This window comes from Spea bombifrons, chromosome 7 (genome assembly GCF_027358695.1).
Source record: "Spea bombifrons isolate aSpeBom1 chromosome 7, aSpeBom1.2.pri, whole genome shotgun sequence".
NCBI lineage: Eukaryota > Metazoa > Chordata > Amphibia > Anura > Pelobatidae > Spea > Spea bombifrons.
In genome coordinates this window covers 15,106,081-15,131,297 of record NC_071093.1, presented here as the reverse complement: position 1 = coordinate 15,131,297, position 25,217 = coordinate 15,106,081, and the positions used below count along the sequence as shown (strand labels likewise).

General features: G+C 38.9%; 1 protein-coding gene across 1 annotated transcript in view; it reads left to right on the top strand.

The window, feature by feature from the left end:
- The window catches only part of PARD3B (par-3 family cell polarity regulator beta), a 504,041-nt gene that overhangs the window by 458,782 nt on the left and 20,042 nt on the right, over nt 1–25,217 (top strand). The window contains exon 22 of the mRNA XM_053471715.1: nt 3,978–4,054. Within this exon, the coding sequence (XP_053327690.1) occupies nt 3,978–4,054 (77 nt within the window). The remainder of the gene's footprint in view (nt 1–3,977; nt 4,055–25,217) is intronic.

Sequence of the window (25,217 nt, the reverse complement as noted above, 5' to 3'; positions counted from 1 at the left end):
GGATGAGTTGTCTGAATGAGGGAGAGCATGAGTTAATGTGTGGATGAGTTGTCTGAATGAGGGAGAGCATGAGTTAATGTGTGGATGAGTTGTCTGAATTAAAGTGTGAATTAGTGAGTGACTGTAAAAGTGTTTGTGTATCATAGATGTATAATTGTGGAAGGGCAAAGATGGCACTAGCAGGAGGTTTGAGCCTTGGGGACCAAGATGGCACAGACAGGGTGTATATGGGACAAAGATGGCACTGGCCGGACTGTTTGGGGACAAAGTTGACTTGTGCTGGGCTATTTGGGGACAAAGATTGCAAATCTTATGTGTGTAATCTGGGTGCTGGCCAGGTTCTATGTGGGCAGTGTGGACGCCAGGGCTGGCTTTGGGGTGTGTGAACTGTGATCTATGCCTGTAATTTAGGGGGTTTTAAATATACCTTTAACGCCGTGTTTTTATGTGAATTCCAATTGATCTTTACCTGCAAAGCTGGGTTTTTGTGTTATTCTGTAGATCCATATCTACTATGCTATGTTTCCATACATTATTTATGTGTACGTGCAAATACAGGGTTAATATGTCTTATTCAGTTGATCTATACCTGCGATGCTACGTTTCATATATTATTATATACCTGCAAATACAGGACTTGTATGTCTGATTCTGTTTATTTGATATATACCTTCAGTGCTGAGATCACAAGTGAATTTCAATTGATCTGGGTTTGTGTGTTGATCTATACCTGCTATCGGCAGCAGGGACTAATATTTATATATATATATATATATATATATATATATATATATATATATATATATATATATATATATATATGGGCAGCAGGGGCTAGTAAATGGGTTTTAGATATTTGGACAGGGGCGCAATTTCAGTGCTTGCCATAGGCGCTATTTTCAGTAGATACGCCTCTGCTGACTTGGCATGATAGGAGTGTGATTGCTAACTGCAATCAAAGTCCCATCATGCCTAGGTTCCAGCACTTACACATCCAACCAGTAAATGCTGGAACCTAGGCATGATGGGACTGTGATTGCTGTTAGCAATCACACTCCTATTATGCCAAGTCATCCAGTACATGCTGGTACAGGGTGGCTTTAAGTCATGTGCAGACCCCATACTGCTGGTAGCATCAATACACAAGGGGGGCAGCTAGCTAGGTTTCAGCATGTACTGGCTGACTTGGCATGATAGGAGTGTGATTGCTAACTGCAATCAAAGTCCCATCATGCCTAGGTTCCAGCACTTACACATCCAACCAGTAAATGCTGGCAGCATCCATAGACAAGGGGGGCAGCAGGCTCTGCCACACAGACACCCACACACATCAGGACAGGCTCTGCCACACCCACATCCAAACACACACACACACCAGGACAGGCTCTGCCACACAGACACCCACACACATCAGGACAGGCTTTGCCACATCCAAACACACACACACACACACACACACACACCAGGACAGGCTCTGCCACACTGACAACTGAACACACACATCAGGACAGGCTCTTCCACGCCCACATCCAAACACACACACAGCAATTACAGCAAGCACAGTCCCATCATGCCTAGGTTCCAGCATTTACTGGTTGGATGTGTAAGTGCTGGAACCTAGGCATGATGGGACTTTGATTGCAGTTAGCAATCACACTCCTATCATGCCAAGTCAGCCAGTGTATGCTGGTACAGGGTGGCTGTAAGTGATGGGCAGACCCCATACTGCTGGCAGCATCCATAGACAAGGGGGACAGCTAGCTAGGTTTCAGCATGTACTGGCTGACTTGGCATGATAGGAGTTTGATTGCTAACAGCAATCAAAGTCCCATCATGCCTAGGTTCCAGCACTTACACATCCAACCAGTAAATGCTGAAACCTAGGCATGATGGGACTGTGATTGCTGTTAGCAATCACACTCCTATCATGCCAAGTCAGCCAGTACATGCTGGTACAGGATGGCTGTAAGTGATGTGCAGACCCCATACTGCTGGCAGCATCCATAGACAAGGGTGGCAGCTAGCTAGGTTTCAGCATGTACTGGCTGACTTGGCATGATAGGAGTGTGATTGCTAACAGCAATCACAGTCCCATCATGCCTAGGTTCCAGCACTTACACATCCATGCTATCACACACAAAATCATTCATTCATATACTCATTCATTCACAGATTCATTCCCTCAATCACACATTCTCATTCAAACTCCCTCCCCACTCCTTACCTGCACTGCAGCTCCTCGACGCCGCTCACAGACTTCAGCAGAGGGCGCGGCCTCCCTCTGCGTTCTCTGGTAAAGCACAGAGGAAGCGGAACTGGAGCAGAGTCATGTGATGTCACGTGAACTCTGCTAGGTTCCGCTTCCTCTATGCAGTACAGAAGACCCTCCCACAGGTAAGTAGCAGGGCTCGAGGTGCGGCCCGCGTAAGATCGGTTGCCTTGGCTGCTGATCTTACTCGGGCCGCACCCTCTCTCTCCTTCGCGTTAAAAAAAAGAAATAAAAAAAAAAAAAAAAAGACGGGATCCAAATTCGGCAGGGGGGCAACAGGGGGGGGGCAAGGATTAACCTAGGGGGGGCAATTGCCCCCCCTTGCCCCCCTGTAGCGACGCCACTGTAGTTAGGACAGTGAATTGCAACTTCAAAGTTCACTGGGTTGGGACCTTCATAATGCAAAGTGAAGTAAGGGAGATTAAACAAATTCCCACTTTATAAAACACAACCCTATGTATCCATAAATCAATTTTTAGCACCTTTAGAATGCATGCTTCTAAAACTAGCCAAATGCTATTTGTGTCATCAGTGAGCTGTAACCTTATTACATCCTCCTCCAGCTGAATCTATTAAGCGGCTGCATAATAGATTGCCCTCTCTAAAACTTGGTTCACTAGGCAGTCACCTAGCGTGTCCTTATGATCATGCCATCAGTAGGTCGCAAAGTCACATAAATAGTCTTGTAAAGCCCCAACCCTAACCATGACGCCTAAAACAAAAAGTGTCTGCAATTCGGAATCTTGGGAGAGGAGATGGTTGGAAGTAATAGTTCTCACTGTTTCTTCCCACACACAGAGAATTCTGCTTAGACCATCCGAACACAAATTATCTCTTTTCTTCTAAGACACCCATAAAAACACAACACAGACCTGAGTATACGTCTTATAACATCTTCCGATTTAACACAATTAAGTAAGACCGATTATAATTAGTTTAGTAGTTGGCGTTGAGATATGAATTGCTAGTAAATTCCATGTGTAGAGCAATCAAATGCACATAATGTTTGCAAATAGGTCCTTACAGAACAATACAAAACGATACACTGCTGTTAACAGAACATTGTGGTTGTGCAGTTGTATAATTGATTCTAATATCCAGTTCCTAAATCACTGGATTATTTATTAAATGCCCATATCTTATCATTAAAAGAAGCTGCGGATTCTGCCTAAAGGCTATGGTCTCCTGCAGGACACTGGTCTGTTGTCCTTCACCTCTAAGTTCTCTTTAATGCTGAGTTCAATTTAATTTCAGGGCCTGCTGTTTGTGTTTCATGTTGATTGTTTTGTTTTTTGTGCACAAAGAAATCAATTCCGGTAGTTGTAATATATGTCACAATTTATGGTACTGGTAGAAAAAGTTAAACCTGCATGGTACCTTCTCTCAGGCTCTGATTTTGGACCTTCACCTTTATGTGCTCTTAATTTCATCAAGTTCACGCTGTTGAAGAAAAAAACTGAAATTGCTACATTGATCTGACAGCAACGCCATCACTGAGCTGAGTAATGTCTTAGCTCTAAGAACTCTTAATAACAAGAAGTCATTTCTACGTACCATGAATCCTAGTGTCATTTTCTACTTTACAAATGACTTAGAAATATGGTTGTTTCTTTCCTGGCACGTTCATTTGAGGCCGGAGTGACATCTTTAGATTGATATGATGAGACGTCTTAATATGTTCATCCTTATTAATTTTTATGAATTCCAGGTGGCAACCAGAGGACCTGAAAGCGCCCGTAACTTCCGCTTTGAAGGAATGGAAAGGCAGTATGCATCCCTACCAAGGTATGGAATTCCTAGTGTACTCTTGGTTTAATTCCACTAAATGACAAGTTTACCAAAACTGGTAGACCAAGAACCCTGAGGCAGGAGCTGTTCATAAGAGCAGACCTGAATGTCACTTAGAAATCTGCTCCAATAGAAATGAGGAGGTTATGCCACCTTTTTATGAATTCCCCATATGTTATTCACATGCTAATCTCACTTTTTCTCACAATTTCATGTTTGCAGAATACAAGACCTTTTTCCTGCTTAAAGATTGACTGATATTTGACTGTTTTTGAATAGTAGTTCAATATTAGATATTCCTTTTATTGTAAAGATACACAATCGTCATGCATTGGTCTTGTGAACTTCTACCTAGATAGATTATATGACAATACATTTATATGCTAACATTCACATGTTCTATATAGCATATTTACATGTTTGTTGGTCTTGTTGTGTGGCTGCTGTATGCCATTATAAACAATAATCAGTTTATGTATTGTATTTGTTAAATTATGACAAGTGGCAAAATGATCTATGTGAGAAAACCTTTGGGGGCTCACCCTAATATCCCAGTGGTCTCCTCCTTTCTCTTTTTTCTAATGGTGGGGTAGAATGGTTCTGGTCTACAATGTTTGCTGCAGAAAAAACTCCAGAGGTATAGAATCAAAGATTGAGCATTGGGAATTATTAAAATGGGTCCAGAAAAGAACATACTTGCCAACATTCCAGCATTTACTTGAGTTCAAATGGACAGTTCCCCCAACGTATATCGTAAAGATTCACCACTACATGCCACTGCATGTACTTGTTGGCGTTTTGTTGTCACCCAAGCAACGTAGGCAGAATATGACTGACATGACACCCCCTAATGACATTACTACCATGTTATACCAAACAAAAGGCTTAATGAACTATTTTATAATTAAACTATTAATTAAAAATAACTGGACAGCATCAAATTCCATGACCTATACTTTGTAAAGTTCAGTGAGGTTGCCCTGAAATGCCCTGAAGTTTTATAATCTCTCCAATGAAAACATTTTTTTTGTATTATTCTTACAGTTCTTCCAGTTATGGGATAATAAAGTGGACGGAAGGCAATACTTACTTGGGGCAGAAAAGTAGTTAGCTCAAGTATAATGGCTTTAATAAAAGTTCCCCTAATGTGGGGGGGGGGGGCAAATGTTTACCATTTCATTTATGGAATCATGGTGTGTGTGTGTGTAACACAAGGGAAAAGGGTTCCTGAAGCAGAAGACTAGGCTCCTTATTGGATTTAAAATAACTGAAAATCACATATTCATTTACAGAGATGTATATATTCTTAAAGAGATGTATAGAAGCGACCATTTTACAATAAAAAAAAGTAAGACAATATTTATCTACTAGTACACCAACTATAGCTTTTAATAAACAAAATAAGAATGTTTCTAAATGTTAGTCATGATTAGGAACTTTGTTCTTTCTTTTTTTATTATTATTTCTTAATACAATACATATATTCAAGAGGTATGAAAAGACTAGACTTGACAAACTAAGACAAACCGATACATTAGGTGAAGAAGGTAAACTTAGGTATAAGCCTATCCTGAATCTAAGACAAGATTGGGGAGTATTTAAGGTTTGAGAAACAAAATGGGCTGCCTAGATGCACATAATGGTTGTTATCTGCAGACAATTTTCTATGTTTCTTGAAAGTTATTCATATGTTAAGTATCAGTAGTTGCCTTGCACTTCCAGATACACCTTTATAAAAATTGATACTAAGTTAAAATTACATTACATTTAGTAGGTGATAATCAGTATCAAGATCTTGTCGTAAAATGTCATGTTATACTGGAGCACAGTCAGAAAATTGTGGCAATATCACATATCTAGAGCGGGGATTAAACTTTAAAATAAAATTACAGACTGCTTTACAGAGGGCCCGTTTTGGAGTTGCACAGCGCAGTTAAATTGGGGAGATAAGATCAGCAGAAAAAATAAAGAATAAAAATCAGAGCAAAATAGGGGGGCCATTGGTGCCTTTTTAGATTTGCAAAAAAACTATAATGCAATCAACAGGACACAAGCATAAAAAGCTTAGTCTAAACAAATACAAATGTTGTGTGCACTGTAAAGTCCATTTTCACAGCAGTGATATAATTCACAGGCCGTGAATAAGTTGGGGCTGGCGCTAGCTGGCATACTGCTTGGGATTGTGCCAGCAGAGGAGGGAGCCAGGTCTCTATGCCATTTGCACCTCGCGTGGACTCTTCACGGCAATCAGTGTGGAACAGGTTTCTGGAATGCGAATGAGAAAATCCATAAAGGCCCATTTTACTTCTCCTCCTCCTTCTGAGTACCTGCCAGATCCACGCCGATGATGTCTCTAAAGGAGCCCCCTTCCAAGCCAACACTGAAGTTATCTCAGAACCTAATTCCCGTTCCTGCAGTTTTGTTAGCAAATTATATATATATATAAAGCTGTATCCTGCTATACAGAATTGCACTAGAGGGTCAGGGACATACTCATTTTCATAATGTCATCGCGCCAGCCCCATGGAATGCTCATCCAACAAAAAATAACCCTTTTACCAACCAATAAAATATGTATCCTTATAATGCTGCCATGCCTAAATAATAATATATATACACAGTGACACTTAAAAAATGTAATTGTAAATATCATCAAAGCTAACTTTAAGGGCTTTTTATTACTTTACTGTTCACCTTAACTCTTTATATGTTTATAGCAACCTATGGAACGTTACTGCTGATTGAAATGTTCTACTGGTTGTTATGGTCGTACCCGATAGCGCTGCTTCTTATGGTCACTACCTGGAAACTCTGGGTGTCGGGAGCGATGTTGCGGCAGGCCCCACTCTCCACCTACTTCCCCTCTAACAATAGCGTTTGTCCCGTGATGTCAGCGGGACCTCCTACCCACATCCTGCATGGTGGGACGCCTAGCCAGAGCCAGAAAGTTGCCAGCTATGGTTATGGTGACAAGATGCTTTATATACATAACCCCCTCCATGTGCAGATGGAAGTTCACCTGTTACCTTCCATTTTCCTCTCCTCTTTCCATGTAAATGTTAAAAACATACGTTTAAACCCCCGTGCTTAAAACAAACACAGCAGTGAAGATTTTAAGGGCTGCCATTAGTAGCCACTAGTGAATCAATCACTATTGTCAGTCTTTTTGGCTGATGCACCTGGGCTAATGAAAGAGCCACCTGTGCTTGTGGGAGGGGAACCCAGGGGGTCACAAACATTGTGGAACACATGCAATATCTGCATTATTTGATCTCTTTTTTTAAAGCAGAGAATGTTATGTATGTAAAATAAAAAAATAAAAATGCTAAATTAGACTGTGTAAACCAAACTGTCATCCTCCAGGACGGTAATCATTTTAAAACTACCCTGCATTAATCATCTCCCACATGCTTATTATTTAAAGGGTTAATCTTTGCAAGTTCTTCCAAGTTGTTGAAATTGGAAATATATCCACATAAACGTGCTTCAGTCGCACGGTTGATAATGTAAATATTAAATAAACATGTGTTTCCATTAACAAGGTTAAGAGTTGTTGAAATAAACTTGGATTTGCTGGAGTCCTTATAATGTCTGCTGTTAACATTGGAGAACCCCATGTAAATGTAGCCCTTTATACCATATTTAACTCTTTGCAGTATGAAAGACCACTTTAAGGAAAGTTCTGTTGTGTTTGATTACCCCTGTAGGGTATTAAAAGTATAATGAAACAGGTTATTAACATAGATCTGAATATTATTATTATATTATTAACATAGATCCGTTGTTCAGGCTTCCAGAATAGCTCGGGATAAGCCTGAAAATGGACCGGAAGGTCTATGGGACAGTCTGAACAACGGAGCGGACAGCATTAAGAAGATAGATCCGTTATCCAAAATTATCCCTTATTCGAAATACTTCTGGTCCCACTTTTGATAAGGGATACTCAACTTTGATAAGGGATACTCAATATATATCTATATATTTATATGTTTATTAAAAAATGTTTTTGGTTGACATAAATTAAAACAATAGATGTCTAATACGATGTTTTCTTTGTCCTAAGAAGGCTAGTTAGTAGTTTTATCAGTTAAGTTACTCTGCCCATTTTCTTTATTCTTCTAGAATAAAGGTGCTAGTATGGGAAATGCCCCCTTTCAATGTTTATACCCTGTTTGAAGATCTAAAATAGCTTGAAAGTACTTTTATTTAAGCCATATCCTTTTTAGAGACTGTCTGATTAAACATCTACAGGGGACATTTAAGGCTAAAATATCCACATTAACCTCTTAAGAAGCTTAACTAATCTCTTTTGTATGAACTTGTATGTCATGCCAGGTCCAATGCTGTGAGACCATTTTCATAATATTAGTAATTTTATGCTTTTGAATTATTAACAGAGCTAAAGTAAATTATTAGTTATGCCATTGATGATTTTACATTAGTTTAACTGTCTCAATATTTTTACATCAGGAGATGTTCTCCTAATCTAAGTTCATGTTCTGTTGGAGAATGCAAAGTTAAGACTTGGCTAAATATATTGTTTGTTTTATTTACAAGAAACCTGACCTGTTTGCTAGAATTTTGAAAACTTTTGTGTTTTAGCCACCAATTTTATATCTTGGTATGATTGGCATTTTCAGCATTAGACCTTATCACCTTGGTGTTTAGATTAGGTTTTGAAACTACCCTCAGTCATTTTCACGGTGGTCCCTCTACCATGTGCATTATGGGACCATTGGGCAGTTTGATTTGTGTCCAGAACAAAGAGACTGAGTTGCAAGAAAACATAGCAATACAAATACATAAGCATGATTTTGTATGCCAGCACAATATATTGTGTTTTTTAAATCACTGGTCCCTTAGGTTTGCAAATGAATTGGATTCTGTGTTTGCAGACTGATGTATCGCATACAGCGAGATCAGATGCATGTTGAGGAGAACACATGAGTCTCTAGGTAGGTTACAGAGAGAACACCGATCGTCTTCAACCACAAAAAAGGAACCAGGTCATCAAACCTGCAGAAAACTGTGATCAGAACTGGACCAAGAAAATCCCTATGTTCATGGCAACTATGGACAGTTATCAACTATTCTTCACAGCATTACAATTACCCATGTTGTTATGTTGTCTTATGATATGTTTGTTAGGTATTAAAATAATCTCAACATTTATGTAGTCTACAATGTTTGGAAGTCCAGTTGCACCCAGGCCCATGGACCAAAAATGCAACCCATTCTTACTATCTTGGATGGGTCCAGCCTAATTCCTCGTGCCAAGAAAAAGAACTGTAATTTTGAGAAGGAAAGCTCGCCATCCGAGCATTACTTATTAGTGCCATTAATTTTAAGAAGATCAGTGTAACAAAGACAAATTGTTTTCATTAATTCAGGAAAAAAGAAGGTGACTTTTCTGATCTAAAATTGGCATTCAAAACATTTCCTTTAACTGTTCTAGGCTTTAAATGGAGTTCATCTCGAGTAGGCAATAGGTTAAAGAAACCAACTAATTTATTTTACCAATTATGGCTTCTTTACATGGCTTTGCGGTAGCTTATCTGCCTCTTATTTTTATGTTCCTGCCTTTACTTTAATTAGCTTATTGGCTGATTGGAAAGCTTTTCCCTTAAGTTTTTTTCTCACTGTGTTTTTCAACATGGCGGGAGGTTGTTGGGCTATTATGTTTATTATATCTGCTGCACACTGTTTAGCTTTGTTGGTTTACTATGTCTCCTCTGTCTGTGTTACTTAAGTAGTTATGACTGTAACGGAACAGCATCTGTGTTGCATTATAATGGTCCTGCAAACTAGTGCTTCATATTAACTCACTGTAAACCCTGAGAGACTATCAAGGAAAACACACAGCCCTCCTAGACAATAAATCTCAGTATCATTTCAATACCTTATTTAGTGACACCAAACTAATCCCGGTTTCAGTATAAGGTCCACATTTTTGTGTTTATAATTATGAGGGTTGCTAGGCCCAGTATTGATTCTTAGCAGTAGAAGAGCACCGCTGCTGCTGCTTAGATATTTTCCACAGTTAAGTCTTCTTCATCTACATTCCATATATATATGGCGAGAAAAGAAGATCAGTAATTTGTCTTTATCACGGGCAGTCAACAGATTGCTGATTAACAACTTGCAAGATTCTTTGCATTCATGCCCAACGAAATGTGACTGACAATACTAGTCTGACAGCAACTGGAGTACTACTTTATATATACCGTATTGGCCCGAATATAGGCCGCACTTTTTTCCCCCACTTTAAGTCTTTAAAGTGGGGGTGCGGCCTATATTCGGGGTCTAGCGCCCGACGCCCGGGACATGCAGTCCCGGGCGCTGGGCAGGCAGCGGGGTTAGGATACAGATCCCCCGCAGCGGTGCAGGGGACCTGCATCCTACTCCCCGATACGCTCAGACAGCCTCCCCTGCCAGCACTTCCCACGGGGGGGGGGTGCCGGCACGGGAGGTTGTCTAAGCGCATCGCACGGACGTTCACCGGCAGCGGCGATGCGCCGTTGCTGGTGAACGTGCGCACGATGCATTCTAACCCCCCCGACTTACCAGGGCAGACTCCCAGGTGTCTTGCAGGGCCGGCGGAAGACACCTACGCAATACGCGTATACAACTTCCGGTACCGGCACTTCCGCTGAGTGCCGGCACCGGGAGTTGTATACACGATGTGCATACAACAGAGGACAGAGTGGCAGCATATCTCGGGGGGGGACAGAGTGGCAGCGTATCTCGAGGGGGGGGACAGAGTGGCAGCGTATCTCGAGGGGGGTGAGGACAGAGTGGCAGCGTATCTCGAGGGGGGTGAGGACAGAGTGGCAGCATATCTCGGGGAGGGGGAGAGGACAGAGTGGCAGCATATCTCGGGGGGGGGACAGAGTGGCAGCATGTTTTTTGGTGCTTTTTTAAAGAAAAAAAAATTTTCTTTAAAAAAGCACCAAACTTTTAGGGTGCGGCCTATATACGGGGGCGGCCTTTATCCGAGCCAATACGGTATATTTTGAATTTGTAAATGTATTGATTGAATGGGGTCAGTTCTACCTACTTGGTGCTGTGGGTATGTAATATTTGGAATGCATACTTAGCATCTATAGCTGTAGCTAGAGTTAAAATCTAAAATCTTATGCTGGGGGGGTGTATGTATACGTGTTTGTATTTATGTATATATGTGAGCATGAAGGTGTGTGTACACGTGTGAACATAGATGTGTACTTGTGTGTGAACTTTGATGTGTAATTTGTTTGTGTGAGCATGGATGTGTAATTGTGTGTGTGAGCATGAATGTGTAATTGTGTGTGTAAGCATTGGATGTGTAGGTGTTTTCTGTTTGAGCATGTATTTGTAAGTGGGGTGAGGAGGAGTGTGTGTTAGTAAGTATAAGTAAGTGTGTGTAATTGTGCATATGTGTTTACATATGTGTGCCAGAGTGTATGTTAGAAGGGGCAAGGGGCAAAGAAGGCACAGACAAGTTGTTTGGGGGTAATGCTGGTACAGACAAGCTGTATGAGGGCAAAGATAGCACACATAAGCTGTTTAGGGACACTGACAAGCTGGGCCAAAGATGGCAGTAAAAGGCTATTTAGGAATTAGGGCACTGATAATCTGCTTGGGGCAAAGACACTCACAAGCTCTTTGGGACAAAGGTGGCGCTCGCAAGCTGTTAAGGTCAAATGTGGCACTGTGGGACATGTTGCTTGGTGATGTTGGGGGGGGGGATTTTTGCACCAGGGCACTGAGGTTTCTAGTTACGCCTCTGATGTCAGTGTTATAAATACAGTTCATTTAATTCCTGTGGATGGAGTGGTTTGTTTGTGTAGAGTGTGGGTCTTCAACTGGTAGCTTGCGGGCAACAGGTAGCTGCCAAAAAGTAGCCTTGGCTCTGCTACCACCCCTGCTAAAAGACCAGAGAACTCCCTGCCTTGGAGGGAAATAAAACAACTTCCTACCATAAAGCACTGCAGCTAAATAATACATTGAAAACAAAAATAATAAAAGTATAATATAAGTCCCCAGACAATGTATTTTTGTAGAGGCTTCCAAAATTGTTCATTAATTATAAGAAACTTGCATTAAAGGAAAAGCTGTTTTTGAACAAATCAGAATGATAAATGACACAAAAGGGTAGAAAGGTAATTTCTACCCTTTTATGTCATTTATTATCTATTAATCTACCTATCTATCTGACTTTGACTTCATGTGGTCGCTAGTTTATTCTTAAAATCAATGCCTTTGGATTTTAATGTATGCTAGTGCCTTACATGTGTATACATTCCGTGTCTATCTGATCCGGAACAGCTCCATCACTGACTCACACTGGGCTTTGTTTAATAACACTGAAGGATAAGATCTCATGAGGTCGTTGCTGATCTTGTCCAAACTAAACCTTTTTTTAAGATGCTGTTTAGAAAATGGTTATCTTGACTGAACCACAGACTGGGGCTGCCTCCAAAGACTCTTCTCCACTGAGCACAAATCACAATTTGGGGAACACAAACTTGACATGAGCAGATTCTTTAGTCATTTTGGCACATTGCTTGAGTTCATGAACAGGCCTGGAAGGGATTGACATCTTGAGAATAAAACCTGTTTAACACTGGTTAGTGGAGATCAGCGTTACCATTACTTAATAATACATTACATCTCAGAATTCTCTCACAGCTGCAGGGCATAAAATAACTACTGGTAGCTCCGTCTGGAGAACATTTAGTGTAAACACAGTGATGGACTGCTCTGCTTTTTGATACTTATCTCTGTTGGCTTAATCCTTTGGGGAAGTAATATGTCACTATAATCTAGAGCCAACCCTCTAAACGGAATAAAACTACAATTAAAGATGGCCTTTCAGCTGTAAGTATGCAAACGGTGAATAAAATTACATTTTTCCAAGGTGTTTTGTTTGAAAATCCAATTTTTTATGGAAAAGAAGACCCGAAGTCCATTTCCAGCTTGTCTGTCAGGCTACATAATTCCAGATTTGTCCAACACACCGTTGAGACTCTAGTTCAGCCTCATGCTTTATGTTGAGCACATGCCTTTGGTAGCCCATAATGACAGAAGAGTCTTTTTTATCTGTAATAATTCATGACATTTTTTATATTTTGTCCATTGAGCACAGGTTGTTGTTCAATAAGTACATACTCGCATAATATGAGATGTGGAACTTCTGCGAGTACAGATTCAGTATGTGAAAACAAAGTGGGAAGCACATAGAAAACCTTTATTTCAGAAATCTTGTATGGTCTGAAAGGTTAGCTGTATCTTTTTATGTCTGGCCATCAAAAACAATGTGAAGTATACATTAAAGATCTCCTTATTATAGATCGAGTACTTTCTGGACCAGGGTAGACCCGTATATAATGAACAATCGGAAACATAGTGAGGGCATGCTTGATTTAGAATATCTTTAAACGTATTATTTTGTAGTCCCGCATGTTGGCTATATTATAGGTTGCCGAGCTAAGATGTAGCACAACGTTTCAGTGAAAACCTTTTGTTCAAGAAGTGCAATTCAGTAGCCTTGGAGAGAACAGAAAAAAAATATCGCTCCTGGGCCAAATGCCACAAGTATAATAACACTGCCACTTTGAATTTTAATGAAAGATGGTGCTAACGCAGGAGAGTCGTACTGTCAGCTCTGAGCAACCAAGAAGCCTTCTAATTTATATGCACGTTCGAAAGGCCACTTCCCTGCTCTCATGCAAAAAGGTGGCAGACCCCGGTCTATTTTCTTCCAATTAAATAGTCTTGCTGATGACAAATTCTGATATTCTTTCTCACATTAATTTCCGTTTAAGATTAAACACTCTGCCTGCGTTACCTGCTATATTTATGGTGGGGCTGCTCTGGAGGTCTGCAGTGCGGAGAGGTGCTTTACCTCTTAATTACTGTTAATAAAGCCAATAGTGTAATAAACATTAGTGGATAGGCACGGGCATTAAACAGTAACATATTCATAAAATATATTTTTGTAACATTTGGCCCTGTATTAAATGGGATATAAAGAGATGCTCGCTTACACAAGCACTGAACACTGATGAGAGATTCTCTTTTCCTTAAGAGCTTACAGTCAGGTTTACTATCAGTGTTTGGGAATAAAAATGTTATTTATGACACGTGTGAACTAGGCTGAAAATGTTCACTTAATCTACAATGAGTTCAAAATAAAAATATACCAAAACCTTATTATAGCATTAAGAGAACCTTATTGCAATGGAAAAAGAGAATTTGAGTGAGCCATAGGGATAAATACCAGAGAAGGCTTTTATTATTAACATTATCATGGCTTTTGAATAAGGTTGATTTGGCAAGTTGTTTTCTCTTTGTGTGCTGTATACCATGTGTATGAGAACAATGGCAGATACAGGGGACAACATGAGGGTGATCTTTGGTGAGGACCCCAGAAATTCAGATGCAGCCTAATGCTCTGTTTTTTAACCTATTGCTCCGTTCAAACATGCAGATAATTCATAGCCATGCTGAGCTGTTCTAACTTGGGCTTGCTGTCCGTTTGTCGTACTGTAACATGCGCTACTTGAAAGGTTTAATTTCACAGCTCCCCCTAGGTAGGCTCACGCTCTCATTGAGCACACAGACCTGCTGAAAATGAATACCGGCTCTGTATTACTCTTTACAGGTCCCTGGAAAGGTTACCTCTATGGTGAGTAATTACTAAGATATTTACAGCTAGTTCACTAGTGAGGCTGATAAAGAAACTTTATATGACCAAGAACAAGCTCTCTTTATTTAAAGGGACATATACTTTATTATATATGATACCTGAGTGAAAATCTATTTAACTCTATTTAATGCCTTCTCTACATTCGCACTCATTCCACCACCCCCGGCTATTTACTATTTACAGTGGTGTGCATCATTTCAAGAAGATTGCTTTCTTATCAGAGCTTGTTCCCAAACACAGAGGAGACTGGGCGGTATGCTGAGCTCTCAGTTGAGTCCATTTTATTTTTTGAACAGGAAAAGAATGCATATTGAAGTACTCACACTCATGCGTCCACCTCTTCTGCTAAAGGTGCCAAGCTTAGGCTCGCATCGGCTCATCAAGCCTTATTAGATTATTCAGCCTCCAAGGGAGCAGAGGAAGAGACACGTGTGCCAGAAATCTCACCAGTAAACCACCAGGAATTTATGGCCAAGGACCTACCATTGCCTGGGAAGGAAATTCATTATATCCCAAAGTTTTGGAACTTTTCATCGGTAGCAATTAACATGTCTTTTGCATGACTTAAACCAGATAAATCCAGCACAGGTAGAGAGTATTAGAAATTACAGAGAATACTTAAAATGAGCCTATGGCCCACTTTACAAAGAGGGTGGTAAATAAATGGCTTACAAGCACAAGTGGAAGTGCTAACACAGTGAGGGAATTTAAACATGCATGGGATAGGCATATGGCTCTCCCAAACATAAGACAAGGCCAGAGATGGAATAGGGATAATAAACGAAGTCTTAAGAGCAAGAAAAATGGGCAGATTGGATGGACTTTTTTTATCAGCCATCAAAGTCTGTGTTTCTATGGATTTGGAACAATAGGATAATACTGCCCTGAAGGACACGCCGTCTCTTAATGTTACCCTGCATAAAGTATGATGAGACGACAGCCAACCTTAGATTCCAGCTTTGCAAGATTTGACAACTTAAATAAGTTGTCATGTACCGTTCATACTGCAAAATTGCATCGCCATTAAGTCCTTAATGTGGTGATGAGCAATATAACAAACAGCTCAAAAATGTATCCAGAAGTAAAGGAATGACAGACAATAGTATGTGGTGATTTCCCGTGAAGGCTTTGGAAAGGGCAAACTGGGTTAATGCATTATGAACTCTACATGGCAACTGGAAGAAAGAAAAAAAGATTCTAAAACAAGCCTTAACAGCATTCATCTAACTGACATTTCTTATATTTCTCCAAAAAAATGTAAAGATAAATGGTAAATACACCAATTTTAACAACAAGCTTTGTTTCTTAGCTTGTATCCATTTAAATTATCCCAAGGAGCTGTACACCTTAATTTATCCGACATCTGAATGTATCACATCTTGTTAGCATCTAACAGAATAATTACAAGTCTGCTATTCTTATTTTAATTACTATACTTTTGTTTAGAAAATGTGCATATGATTTAAGGGTTTTGCATGTACAAAATACTTTTGCGTCAGTGTTTTTTTTCTACATTTTACTGTATAATTTGCACTTTGACCTTTCTAAAGCAGAGGGCCTTGACCCGCCCCCCAACCCTTCAACCTCTGCAGCAATGCTGGCAGCACTCATACGTCTATTTCCCAAAGACAACCTCTGGATATGACGCTGAGTACGTGCACTCAACTTCTTTGGTCGACCATGGCAAGGCCTGTTCTGAGTGGACCCTGTCCTTTGAAACCGCTGTATGGTCTCGCCCACCGTGCTGCAGCTCAGTTTCAGGGTGTTTACACTGTTATACAGGCTGTACACTCACTACTTTACATTGTAGCAGAGTGTCATTTCTTCAGTGTTGTCACACGAAAAGATAATAAACTATTTACAAAAATGTGAGGGGTGTACTCGCTTTTGTGAGATACTGTATGTGCTAGGACTCTTCATAACTTCACAACCAGGATCAAGCCTTCCTGGATTGTTTTCCTGGATAGAAAGTGGAGCATGACACTTGCAATGAGATAAGCATGTTACTCGTGTGCAGAGCTCACCAATTAAACGTATGTGGCGGCTCAGTGTGGCCCATTTTTTGGTATAGGACACTCGGAGAGATATGAAAAATGTATTTTTCTAATCATTGGCAAGACCTACAAGCGGGTTGGGTGTATGTATGTCTGTCTAAACATTTTCTTCCTCTTGTTCCCATCATTATACGTGCTTCCAGCTGCTAAGTGGTTAATGCCATTTCTTCCACTGCTCAGTCCCAATATTGTCTGGAAACTAATTAGAGTAATGCGGTCTTGGCAGTGTTATTGATCAAGCGGTGACTCCATGTTACCTCACCACTCTGCTCCCGCACTCTATCACTTGGGTGTCGTCAGACAGCATTTTGTGCTGTTGAAGGATCTCTCAATCTCACTTGATACTTTCTCATCGTGCTGACTTCTTAATGGAAGTGCTTATCTTTGCAATTGTTAGCGAGCACAGTAATTCTAATAAGCTCCCCAAGTAGGACTGTCTTATCATACTCCTGTGTGTCTCTTTCATAATGCTCGGATAAGATTGTCGTATCAAGGTTTTAACAACACTGCAGGCGTATATAAAATGGACTTTATTGTAAACTTGGTCTGTAACTATAGTGGTTGTTTCATTAACAAAGGCAACCGGTTCACTTCCGTTTGCGCTGTCCTGACCTGAGCTCTCTGCCAGCATTAAGGTGTGTGATGTCCGCGACGTCCCATGTATTCTGACACTGGATGCAGTACAACATTGGAAGACCTTGTACGGTGCGCAAATTAGTTGTGTTTAGAATTCTTATCTCATAGTCTAAGAAAACCTGTTAAAGTCGTGTCTGGTTGTTTAAACACTGATATAAACAGTTTTCAACATAATTCAGACCTATCAGTTACTGGCTGGCAGTGGAGCTTCAGCCAGGCCACCCACTGTGTTGTTCAAACAGAAGTTTCCCAGTATATGCCAGTTTTGCCTTGAGGTATACGTATAAAGTAAGACTATGAAGACATATCTAAGAAAATGAGGTATGCTTGACTCTAAGCCCAGCAGCTATCCTTTTTTAATGAAAAATATACATAAATAAGTTCTACAAATCACACAATTGCTACCACACTGACCTAGCATCCCTATCTGGAACAGTACTGCCTGTCAAGTTCCCTGCGTTGCTGGTCCTCCTGGTGTTACAGGTGTTAAGGTATTTAGTCCTTCAAGTACGCTACATGGTGACGCTCCTAACCCGGAACTTGAGTATCTGTCTGAACGACTTACTGTCAGGCTATCCTGAAGCTGGACTTTTGAGCACTTTTTCTAACGGATTCACAATGTTCATTGTAAGAATATATGTGATTTCTATTTATTGATTTATGTGTATATTTATTAAAAATGTACCTGTTTTTCTGTATGGAGTGCTGTTTTTGATATCCTGGTGCTGTGTGTATCTCATACCTGGGCGTTGTTGGTAGGATATTGTGCTTACTTTCTAGTAAGTGGGACTGTATTATCAAGAATAGAGTGTGATATATAAAGGATATAATCAGATTGCGCTATATGTTTGTTTTTTCATATACGCACATTTTTGGAAGAAATTGTCAATTATTAAGAATAGTTGGGGGATATTTTTTACCTCTCACAATGTGGATTTATATTTTTGGGTCACATACTGGTGTTATATTTGGGTTTTCTGCTCGCCCACTTTATATGTTATTTTGATCCATTTTTTACAAACTCTCCTACAGACATTAGATTTGTATTTACAGCTAGAGAGATAACGACACTTTTACATGAAGAAACTAAAATGTACATTCTTTACTACACAATAAACAGATTGTTCTTTTTTAAGGATTGTGTCCCTTTAATCACACCTGAATTGACAGTAAAGGTCCCTTATTAAAATTACTATTTCCATAGCTTTCACACATGCAATTTTAGATTGATTGGTCCTTATCTCTGGGGTGACCTTTAACTTAATATCTGCCATAGCTCAACCCTCACCGCCTCTACAACCCATCTCAAGGAAATACTCTTGAAAAATGGTTTCATTATATTTTCAGGAATGGACACACACCATAATAATAACCAAAGTACACAAAGAGCACGTGCACTTGATGTATGAACTTATCGGGTCACTCTAAATCCATTACCGTTGCTTGGGTATGCATTTCTTAACCTTTACAATATATCAGTTATTTCGTTTCTATGGTGAAGTGGAATGGTTGTATAGAATGGGGCAGTACAAATTCTCCTTGGAATGTAGAGATATTATGTATCGTTATATATATTTTTATATATACATATATATATATATATATATATATATATATATATATATATGTCGTTATATTATAAAGTTTTATGTGTCTGCAATACAATGATACATTTGAACAATTGATTATTATAATAATATTATACATATATATTTATTATAAGTAAAAAATACTTAATTTTGTTTTATTTCATCAAGCTGTATCTTGGACTGTGTGGGTTCTTTTTTTTTTTTTTGTTTTGTTTTTTCTCCTTGTTTAGAATTCCAAAAAAAAAAAAATGCAAATTTGAAACATATAACATTCTTGAATTTAGTTACAATACAGTATGTACATCGACATTTATCGACTTAGGAGAAACACAAAAGGAACATTTTTACAACATCCGTTGTATATAAAGAAATTAAAAAATAATCAACAAAAAATAAATATAAATACATAGATTACAATTAATGTCATTCGTATATCTGACGATACCGTATTTCTCTACCATTCATACCATAACATACTCACATAGGTGGGAGCTGAGAGATCGGACAAAATACCAGTATTGCATTAATATAAAGTTTATTTGAGTCTTATCAAGATATTTATTTTAGAACAGTTCACTTGATTAAATCTAATATACTAGATATCTTGTTCAACATTTAGTGAAATCAAAATTTTGAAGACCTGATATAATAGTTTAATTTACAGTAATACTGTATTAATTTACAGTATTATTCCATCTAACCTGCTTGAATAGCCTACTGTGACCATCTGTCAAGCTTATATCAGTGATAATGTATAATGGTAACGCAAAGAACTCAAGACATTTATTGTTCAGTAGACAGATTAATGCAGAAGCTTCTGTAGTAATGAGGACTGGAACTGCTGGATAACCTGTTCTAGCCAGGGACACTGGTGTGGAAATAAAAAGCCTTCGACCCACAGTTATTGTCTTCATGCAGATGTAGCATTTTATAAAAAAAAAAGATTTACCGACTTGAGTTCTGAACTCTGCTTGCCAATTAGTTTGATTGATCAGCTTGGTATATGCTCTTACTGCATCACACATTGACATTTCATTTTAGATAAGAATCACTAGGTCAACCCAACCTGCCCTTTTTGTAACTTCTTTATAACCAACCCTTTATGACCCTTGGCCTTTCCTTATGTGCAGGTTAGCACTGTGGCAATTCTTTGTATTTTTAATATTCCCAAAAAATCGTAAGTGATTTGATGTATTCTGTATAGCGTAACTATGCAGGGTTTCTTACAAAAAATAATTTTATAGCATTTACAGCGGGTGCACTGGTGGCCCTGCTCTCCGGCCAAGATGATGTAGAGGTTCTGGCCGCAGAAGCACATTGGTACATTCGCAAAAGGGTTTATTCGATACAGCAGGCATTAACTGGTGGGATGTGGTTTTACTATGCATTATAATGGGCTGTTGCTACCCAAGGGGCCAACCTGGCCCTGCATAATGCATAATTCAGTATGTGAGAGGATTATTAAGAAATATCACTGATTTAACTTTAAATAAATTTGGTTGGAACTGTACAGTGATATCAGCGACTGGAAACCACGACACCCCTGCAAAGTCCTCTGTCAACTCCCACTTTAGTGAATAACCCCAAAGTATTGTATTCCCTATCTTCTAATAATAAGTATATAAGACTTATTATTAGAAGAAAGAAGATGAACACCAGCAGCAATAGCTATCAGAAATGCAAACTAATAGACACATGTACGTCTTGATACCTGCGAGTGCTTTTTGGCCGGTATGGTGAAAGAAGCTACAACAGATTTGTGGTTCCAAAATCAGGTTTGTGACTTTAAGATTTAACATGAAATTAATTTTGCTTAAAGCTGCTTGAATGAGAGGTGGATAGACCAGTTGTATTCTGGGATGAGCTCAGCAGAAGCCATGCAGGATCTGAGAAATCACTTTCATCAAGCTCCACTTCTGCTTCTTAACACCAGTTCTACTTTCTTAAAGGGATTATTTCTTCTAAAGCATCAGCTCGCACAAGTGCTCAAAATGTACATTTTGCTGGCTTACAAAGTAAGACAGTTATCATTCTTTTCGCAAAGTACTTCTTTGTCTTTCCCATAATTATGCAACCCTCCAGCCATAGGGCATGACCCCTTCTATATTTCTGAAATGTGCTTCCCTTAGTGCTTAATCACTTAAAGGGATGGTCATGTCGGTCATTTATTTCCCAGAAGGTCTCTTCCTGACTTCTGGCAGCACTGCTGGACCTTCGGTGCATGTGTAGGCTACCCCGCGTCTACATGAATTGCATACTCCCAATACACTGTCCCATATCCGCATGGTTCAGGACTGAACACTGCCACAACACATCCATGCCATTAGCTCGCTATCCTGCTAGGCAGGCTCATATTCCAGCAAGCCTTAGGTGTTTTGCTGGGCATTTGTGCTACAAGGCTGTGGTTAGAAAATTGTTTGACGTGATTGCTTCTTTATAAGCGTTTCTGGATTTTAGGTGAATCTTCAAGTATTGATATTGCTAGATTGCATATAACACATTAACTACACATACACAATAAACCTGTATTTCCCCAAGTTTACTACTTGCCACTGCAAGCTGTACATTGCTTAATAAAAGTACATTTAATTGATTGGTAAATATAACCCAATAATAACCCTTTAACTTTACTTATTCCTAGCTGAGTTTCACTGTTATTATTATTATTGTTGGTATGAATATATTTTATTAACAGAAATATAACTAGAGCAAATGCACCATTTAAAACTCAAATATAAAATGCTAATTATTTTGCATAGTTTATGATTATATTTATTATCAAAACAATAACCAAAGTGGCTAGGTACAGAAATGGTACGCTAAAATTATACTGATAATTTTATTATTATGATGTTTATAAAAAGTAATAAAGAGAGGGAATAACCCCAGTTAGAAATGTGCAAAATCAAGAAAATATTGAGCAGTACGGAAAGGAAGAATATAAATACAGAAATATAATTTTGCTTATTAAAATGTGACTTAATGTGGCTTATATTGCTGTTCTTTTAGGCCAAAGCAGTTTAAACTACATAATACAAATTCTATTTTTTTCTCTAAAACAAGTTGCTCTTACAGAAAACAACCTGAAAATGACCCCACTTATTTTCAAAGATGTTGACGTTTCCAAGCATGTATAATTGTAGTCCCATACTCTTCATCAAGTTAAACCCAGACCATGCTCTAATAAAGATTAATAACTATTTAAAGGTTAAGGTGCATGATAGGTAGTCTGAAAGCAGTTGATTTCAATGTAATGACATCAAGATGTTCCATGGCACACTTTTATCTCATCCTTTCCTTTTTGCTGTCAGGGCGTGCCTGATGTTCTATGAGTTGTACCGCTGAAGCTGACCTTTAGGCTTTTTGGCAGGGTGAAGGGTTCAGGTGGGAGAAGATGAAATAGCAGCAAAATTAGTTCATGCAACTTAAGCTTTGAACTAGGGTCTTCAGAAGCATTAACCTTGCATCTCACACACCATCAGGGTGTCTCATTGATATTTTAGGCCTTGATATATTAAAGGTGATAAGGTTACTACTATATGAGTGGTAGATACATGTGCTGATCAAAAGAGAAAAGAGGTACAAAATCCAAGTGAAGATGACTGTCTTTAATCACATTTTGGCACGATTACCATACTCCAAGTTTAGCTGAGTGTTGCCTTGTACTTTGCGTTTTTTCCTGCATCATCATTCCCCAACACCCAGCTCTTTGGCTTGCGTTTGGACAAATGCACCTCCTGGTACCAGTACACAGTGGACAGATCCTCATCGCCAGCCAGCTTCAGGTTTACAGATTTTTAATGGACATAACTATCCGGAGCTCTCCCTTTTCAGGATGTAGGTGTGAGGGGAAGTGGGCAGGGAGTGGGACATTCCTTACATGGAAACAGTAAGGGTGTTCTAAGTTTAACACACATGGCTTCTCCATTTTGGGTTTATTTTTTTATGGTCTTTTATAATGTGTTTTGTTCATCTGAGGTTTACCTTATGAATGTTATGTCCTGATATATAAAACCATAGAGTTCAAAGAGGGTGTACTTTCTTTTTCACATGACTGTATATACAGTGCCTTCTTTTTCTTTCACTAAGCTATTTATATTAAAAAAAATGTTGTCATTTTCAGATGTGCTTTATTTGATTGCTGTCATCTCAAATCTGAAATTTCTTAACCTTAACATTTATAAAATTGCTTTTCAGAGGAAAGGCACAATTATAAACAATAGTTAGTGCCAGAGGCTCTTGCACAGGCTGCTAAACAATGTAGTCAAGAAGATGACTTCCTACTTGGGCTGAAAGCAGTAATCTTGCAATCTACATGCAGTGATCTTGAGAAATAAAGAAAAATTTACATGAAATGACCTGGTAGGCTATGCTTTAAATGGAGGCAGATATAATACCAGAGATTTAAAATGTAATTCTGAATATCTTAACATTGGATGTTTAATAATAATAATAATAATAATAATTGCAGTAATAACAAGAACTCTAGTGGCAGATCATTTTCAGTGGAAGACATTCTCATGAACATAGATCGTGTTGTGTTCATAGTTTTGATTTTGTTTACTTTTGTCACAGACTGAGTTCTTTCAACCTACAATGTCCAGTGGTACAGTAATCATGTTACTGTTTAATGACTGACAGATGAAACTTTGTGACCGTTGTGGTGTCATGACTACCACAGTTTGCCAATTCATCCAAATCTAATGGGGTGATAGGAGCACACCAGAGGCCAGGGGTTTCAAACTGATGTCAGAAATAACATCAAACGAATGGCTTTACAAGTCAACCTCCCAGCTAGCCTGAAGCCCTCAAGCCATAATGTCATGGATACCTCCACTTTGGTCACGCTATCAGCATGTCTGCGGTGCTATCACTTACACACAGCATAGCTTTACAGAGGCTGGCCTTACACTCAATGGAAGTTTTGTCAACAGAAAGAAAACAATAGTGAATAAGTGGCTTTCTGCCTAATAGTTACATGTGTATGTGATAATTGGCTGATGCGTATACCCATGGGTAAGGAATCAAAATGTGACTTACCTTTTGTCTTTGTGTGCATCTGTTAGACATGCCATAAGTGTATTTTCTTTTCTTTGTTCTAAAAGAATGAAAAGGCTAACACATCACACTACACAGTGAGACACATTTCATACAGACTGACGCTATAAGTGACTAATATAACTTTTTTAAGGAAATAAATGTAATTTAATGCAATTAAATGGAATGTAATAATCTGTGCTAGAATACAGTTGGCAATAATGTATCGACGCTACTCATTAAATCTAGAGGGATCCAGTGGCACTGTATGTGTACAGACGCTGAAATAGACAATGGATATGTAAAAAAAAATGTACTGTGTATTTGAATAATCCAGCGGGACGGGACACACAATCTACGTGTCTCCTTTTGCACTTTGTCAATGAAACAATATTTTACACATGCACTTGTCTTATTGCAGCATCTGTATAATCTGTCTGGTGTCGTTTAATCACTATAGACATAAGAAGCCTGTTGAGCCTACCCCTGAGACCCCTGTAATTGGTATTGCTGTGGCAATCCTTATAGAATTACCTTGATTTCACTTCAAGGAAATGTCTAATAAAGGGTGCTAGTAGCTTTTAATTTACATTAAATTATAATCAGGTAGTAAACGAAAACTAAATTACGGCTTTAAATGTCTTAAGAGCCATGACAAATCTTAATTATTAGTATTATTATCTTTTATTTATATAGCACCAACAATTTACGCAGCGCTTAATACAATGCATATATTCAAGGGGTACGACAAGAATTGACAGACTAAGACAAACCGATACATTAGGTGGAGAGAGCATATTTTCGTGTATTGCAGGATTGAGTGACTCCTAACTGGTTAACAGCGGCAGAGACTTTCTCAGCTGCACTTCCAAAAAAAAAAGGTGTAATCATGGCTATAAACCCTTCATACTGCTCTGCAGAGAACATTCTTATTTTCTTTATCACTCCGGCTTTTCTGGACAGTATATTTGTGCTGTGGACTTCATCCAGGAAACGAGAACTCTTTGTTCAAAGCCAACAAATACAGAATTAAGTACCTAGGCAGAGGAACTGTTTTGGCAAAGCAGTAATATTGCTGATGGGAGAATTTTTTTAGAAGATGACTGAGCGTGGTCTGGGGAAGTAGAAGGAACTTGGGAGAAGATTGTATCAGG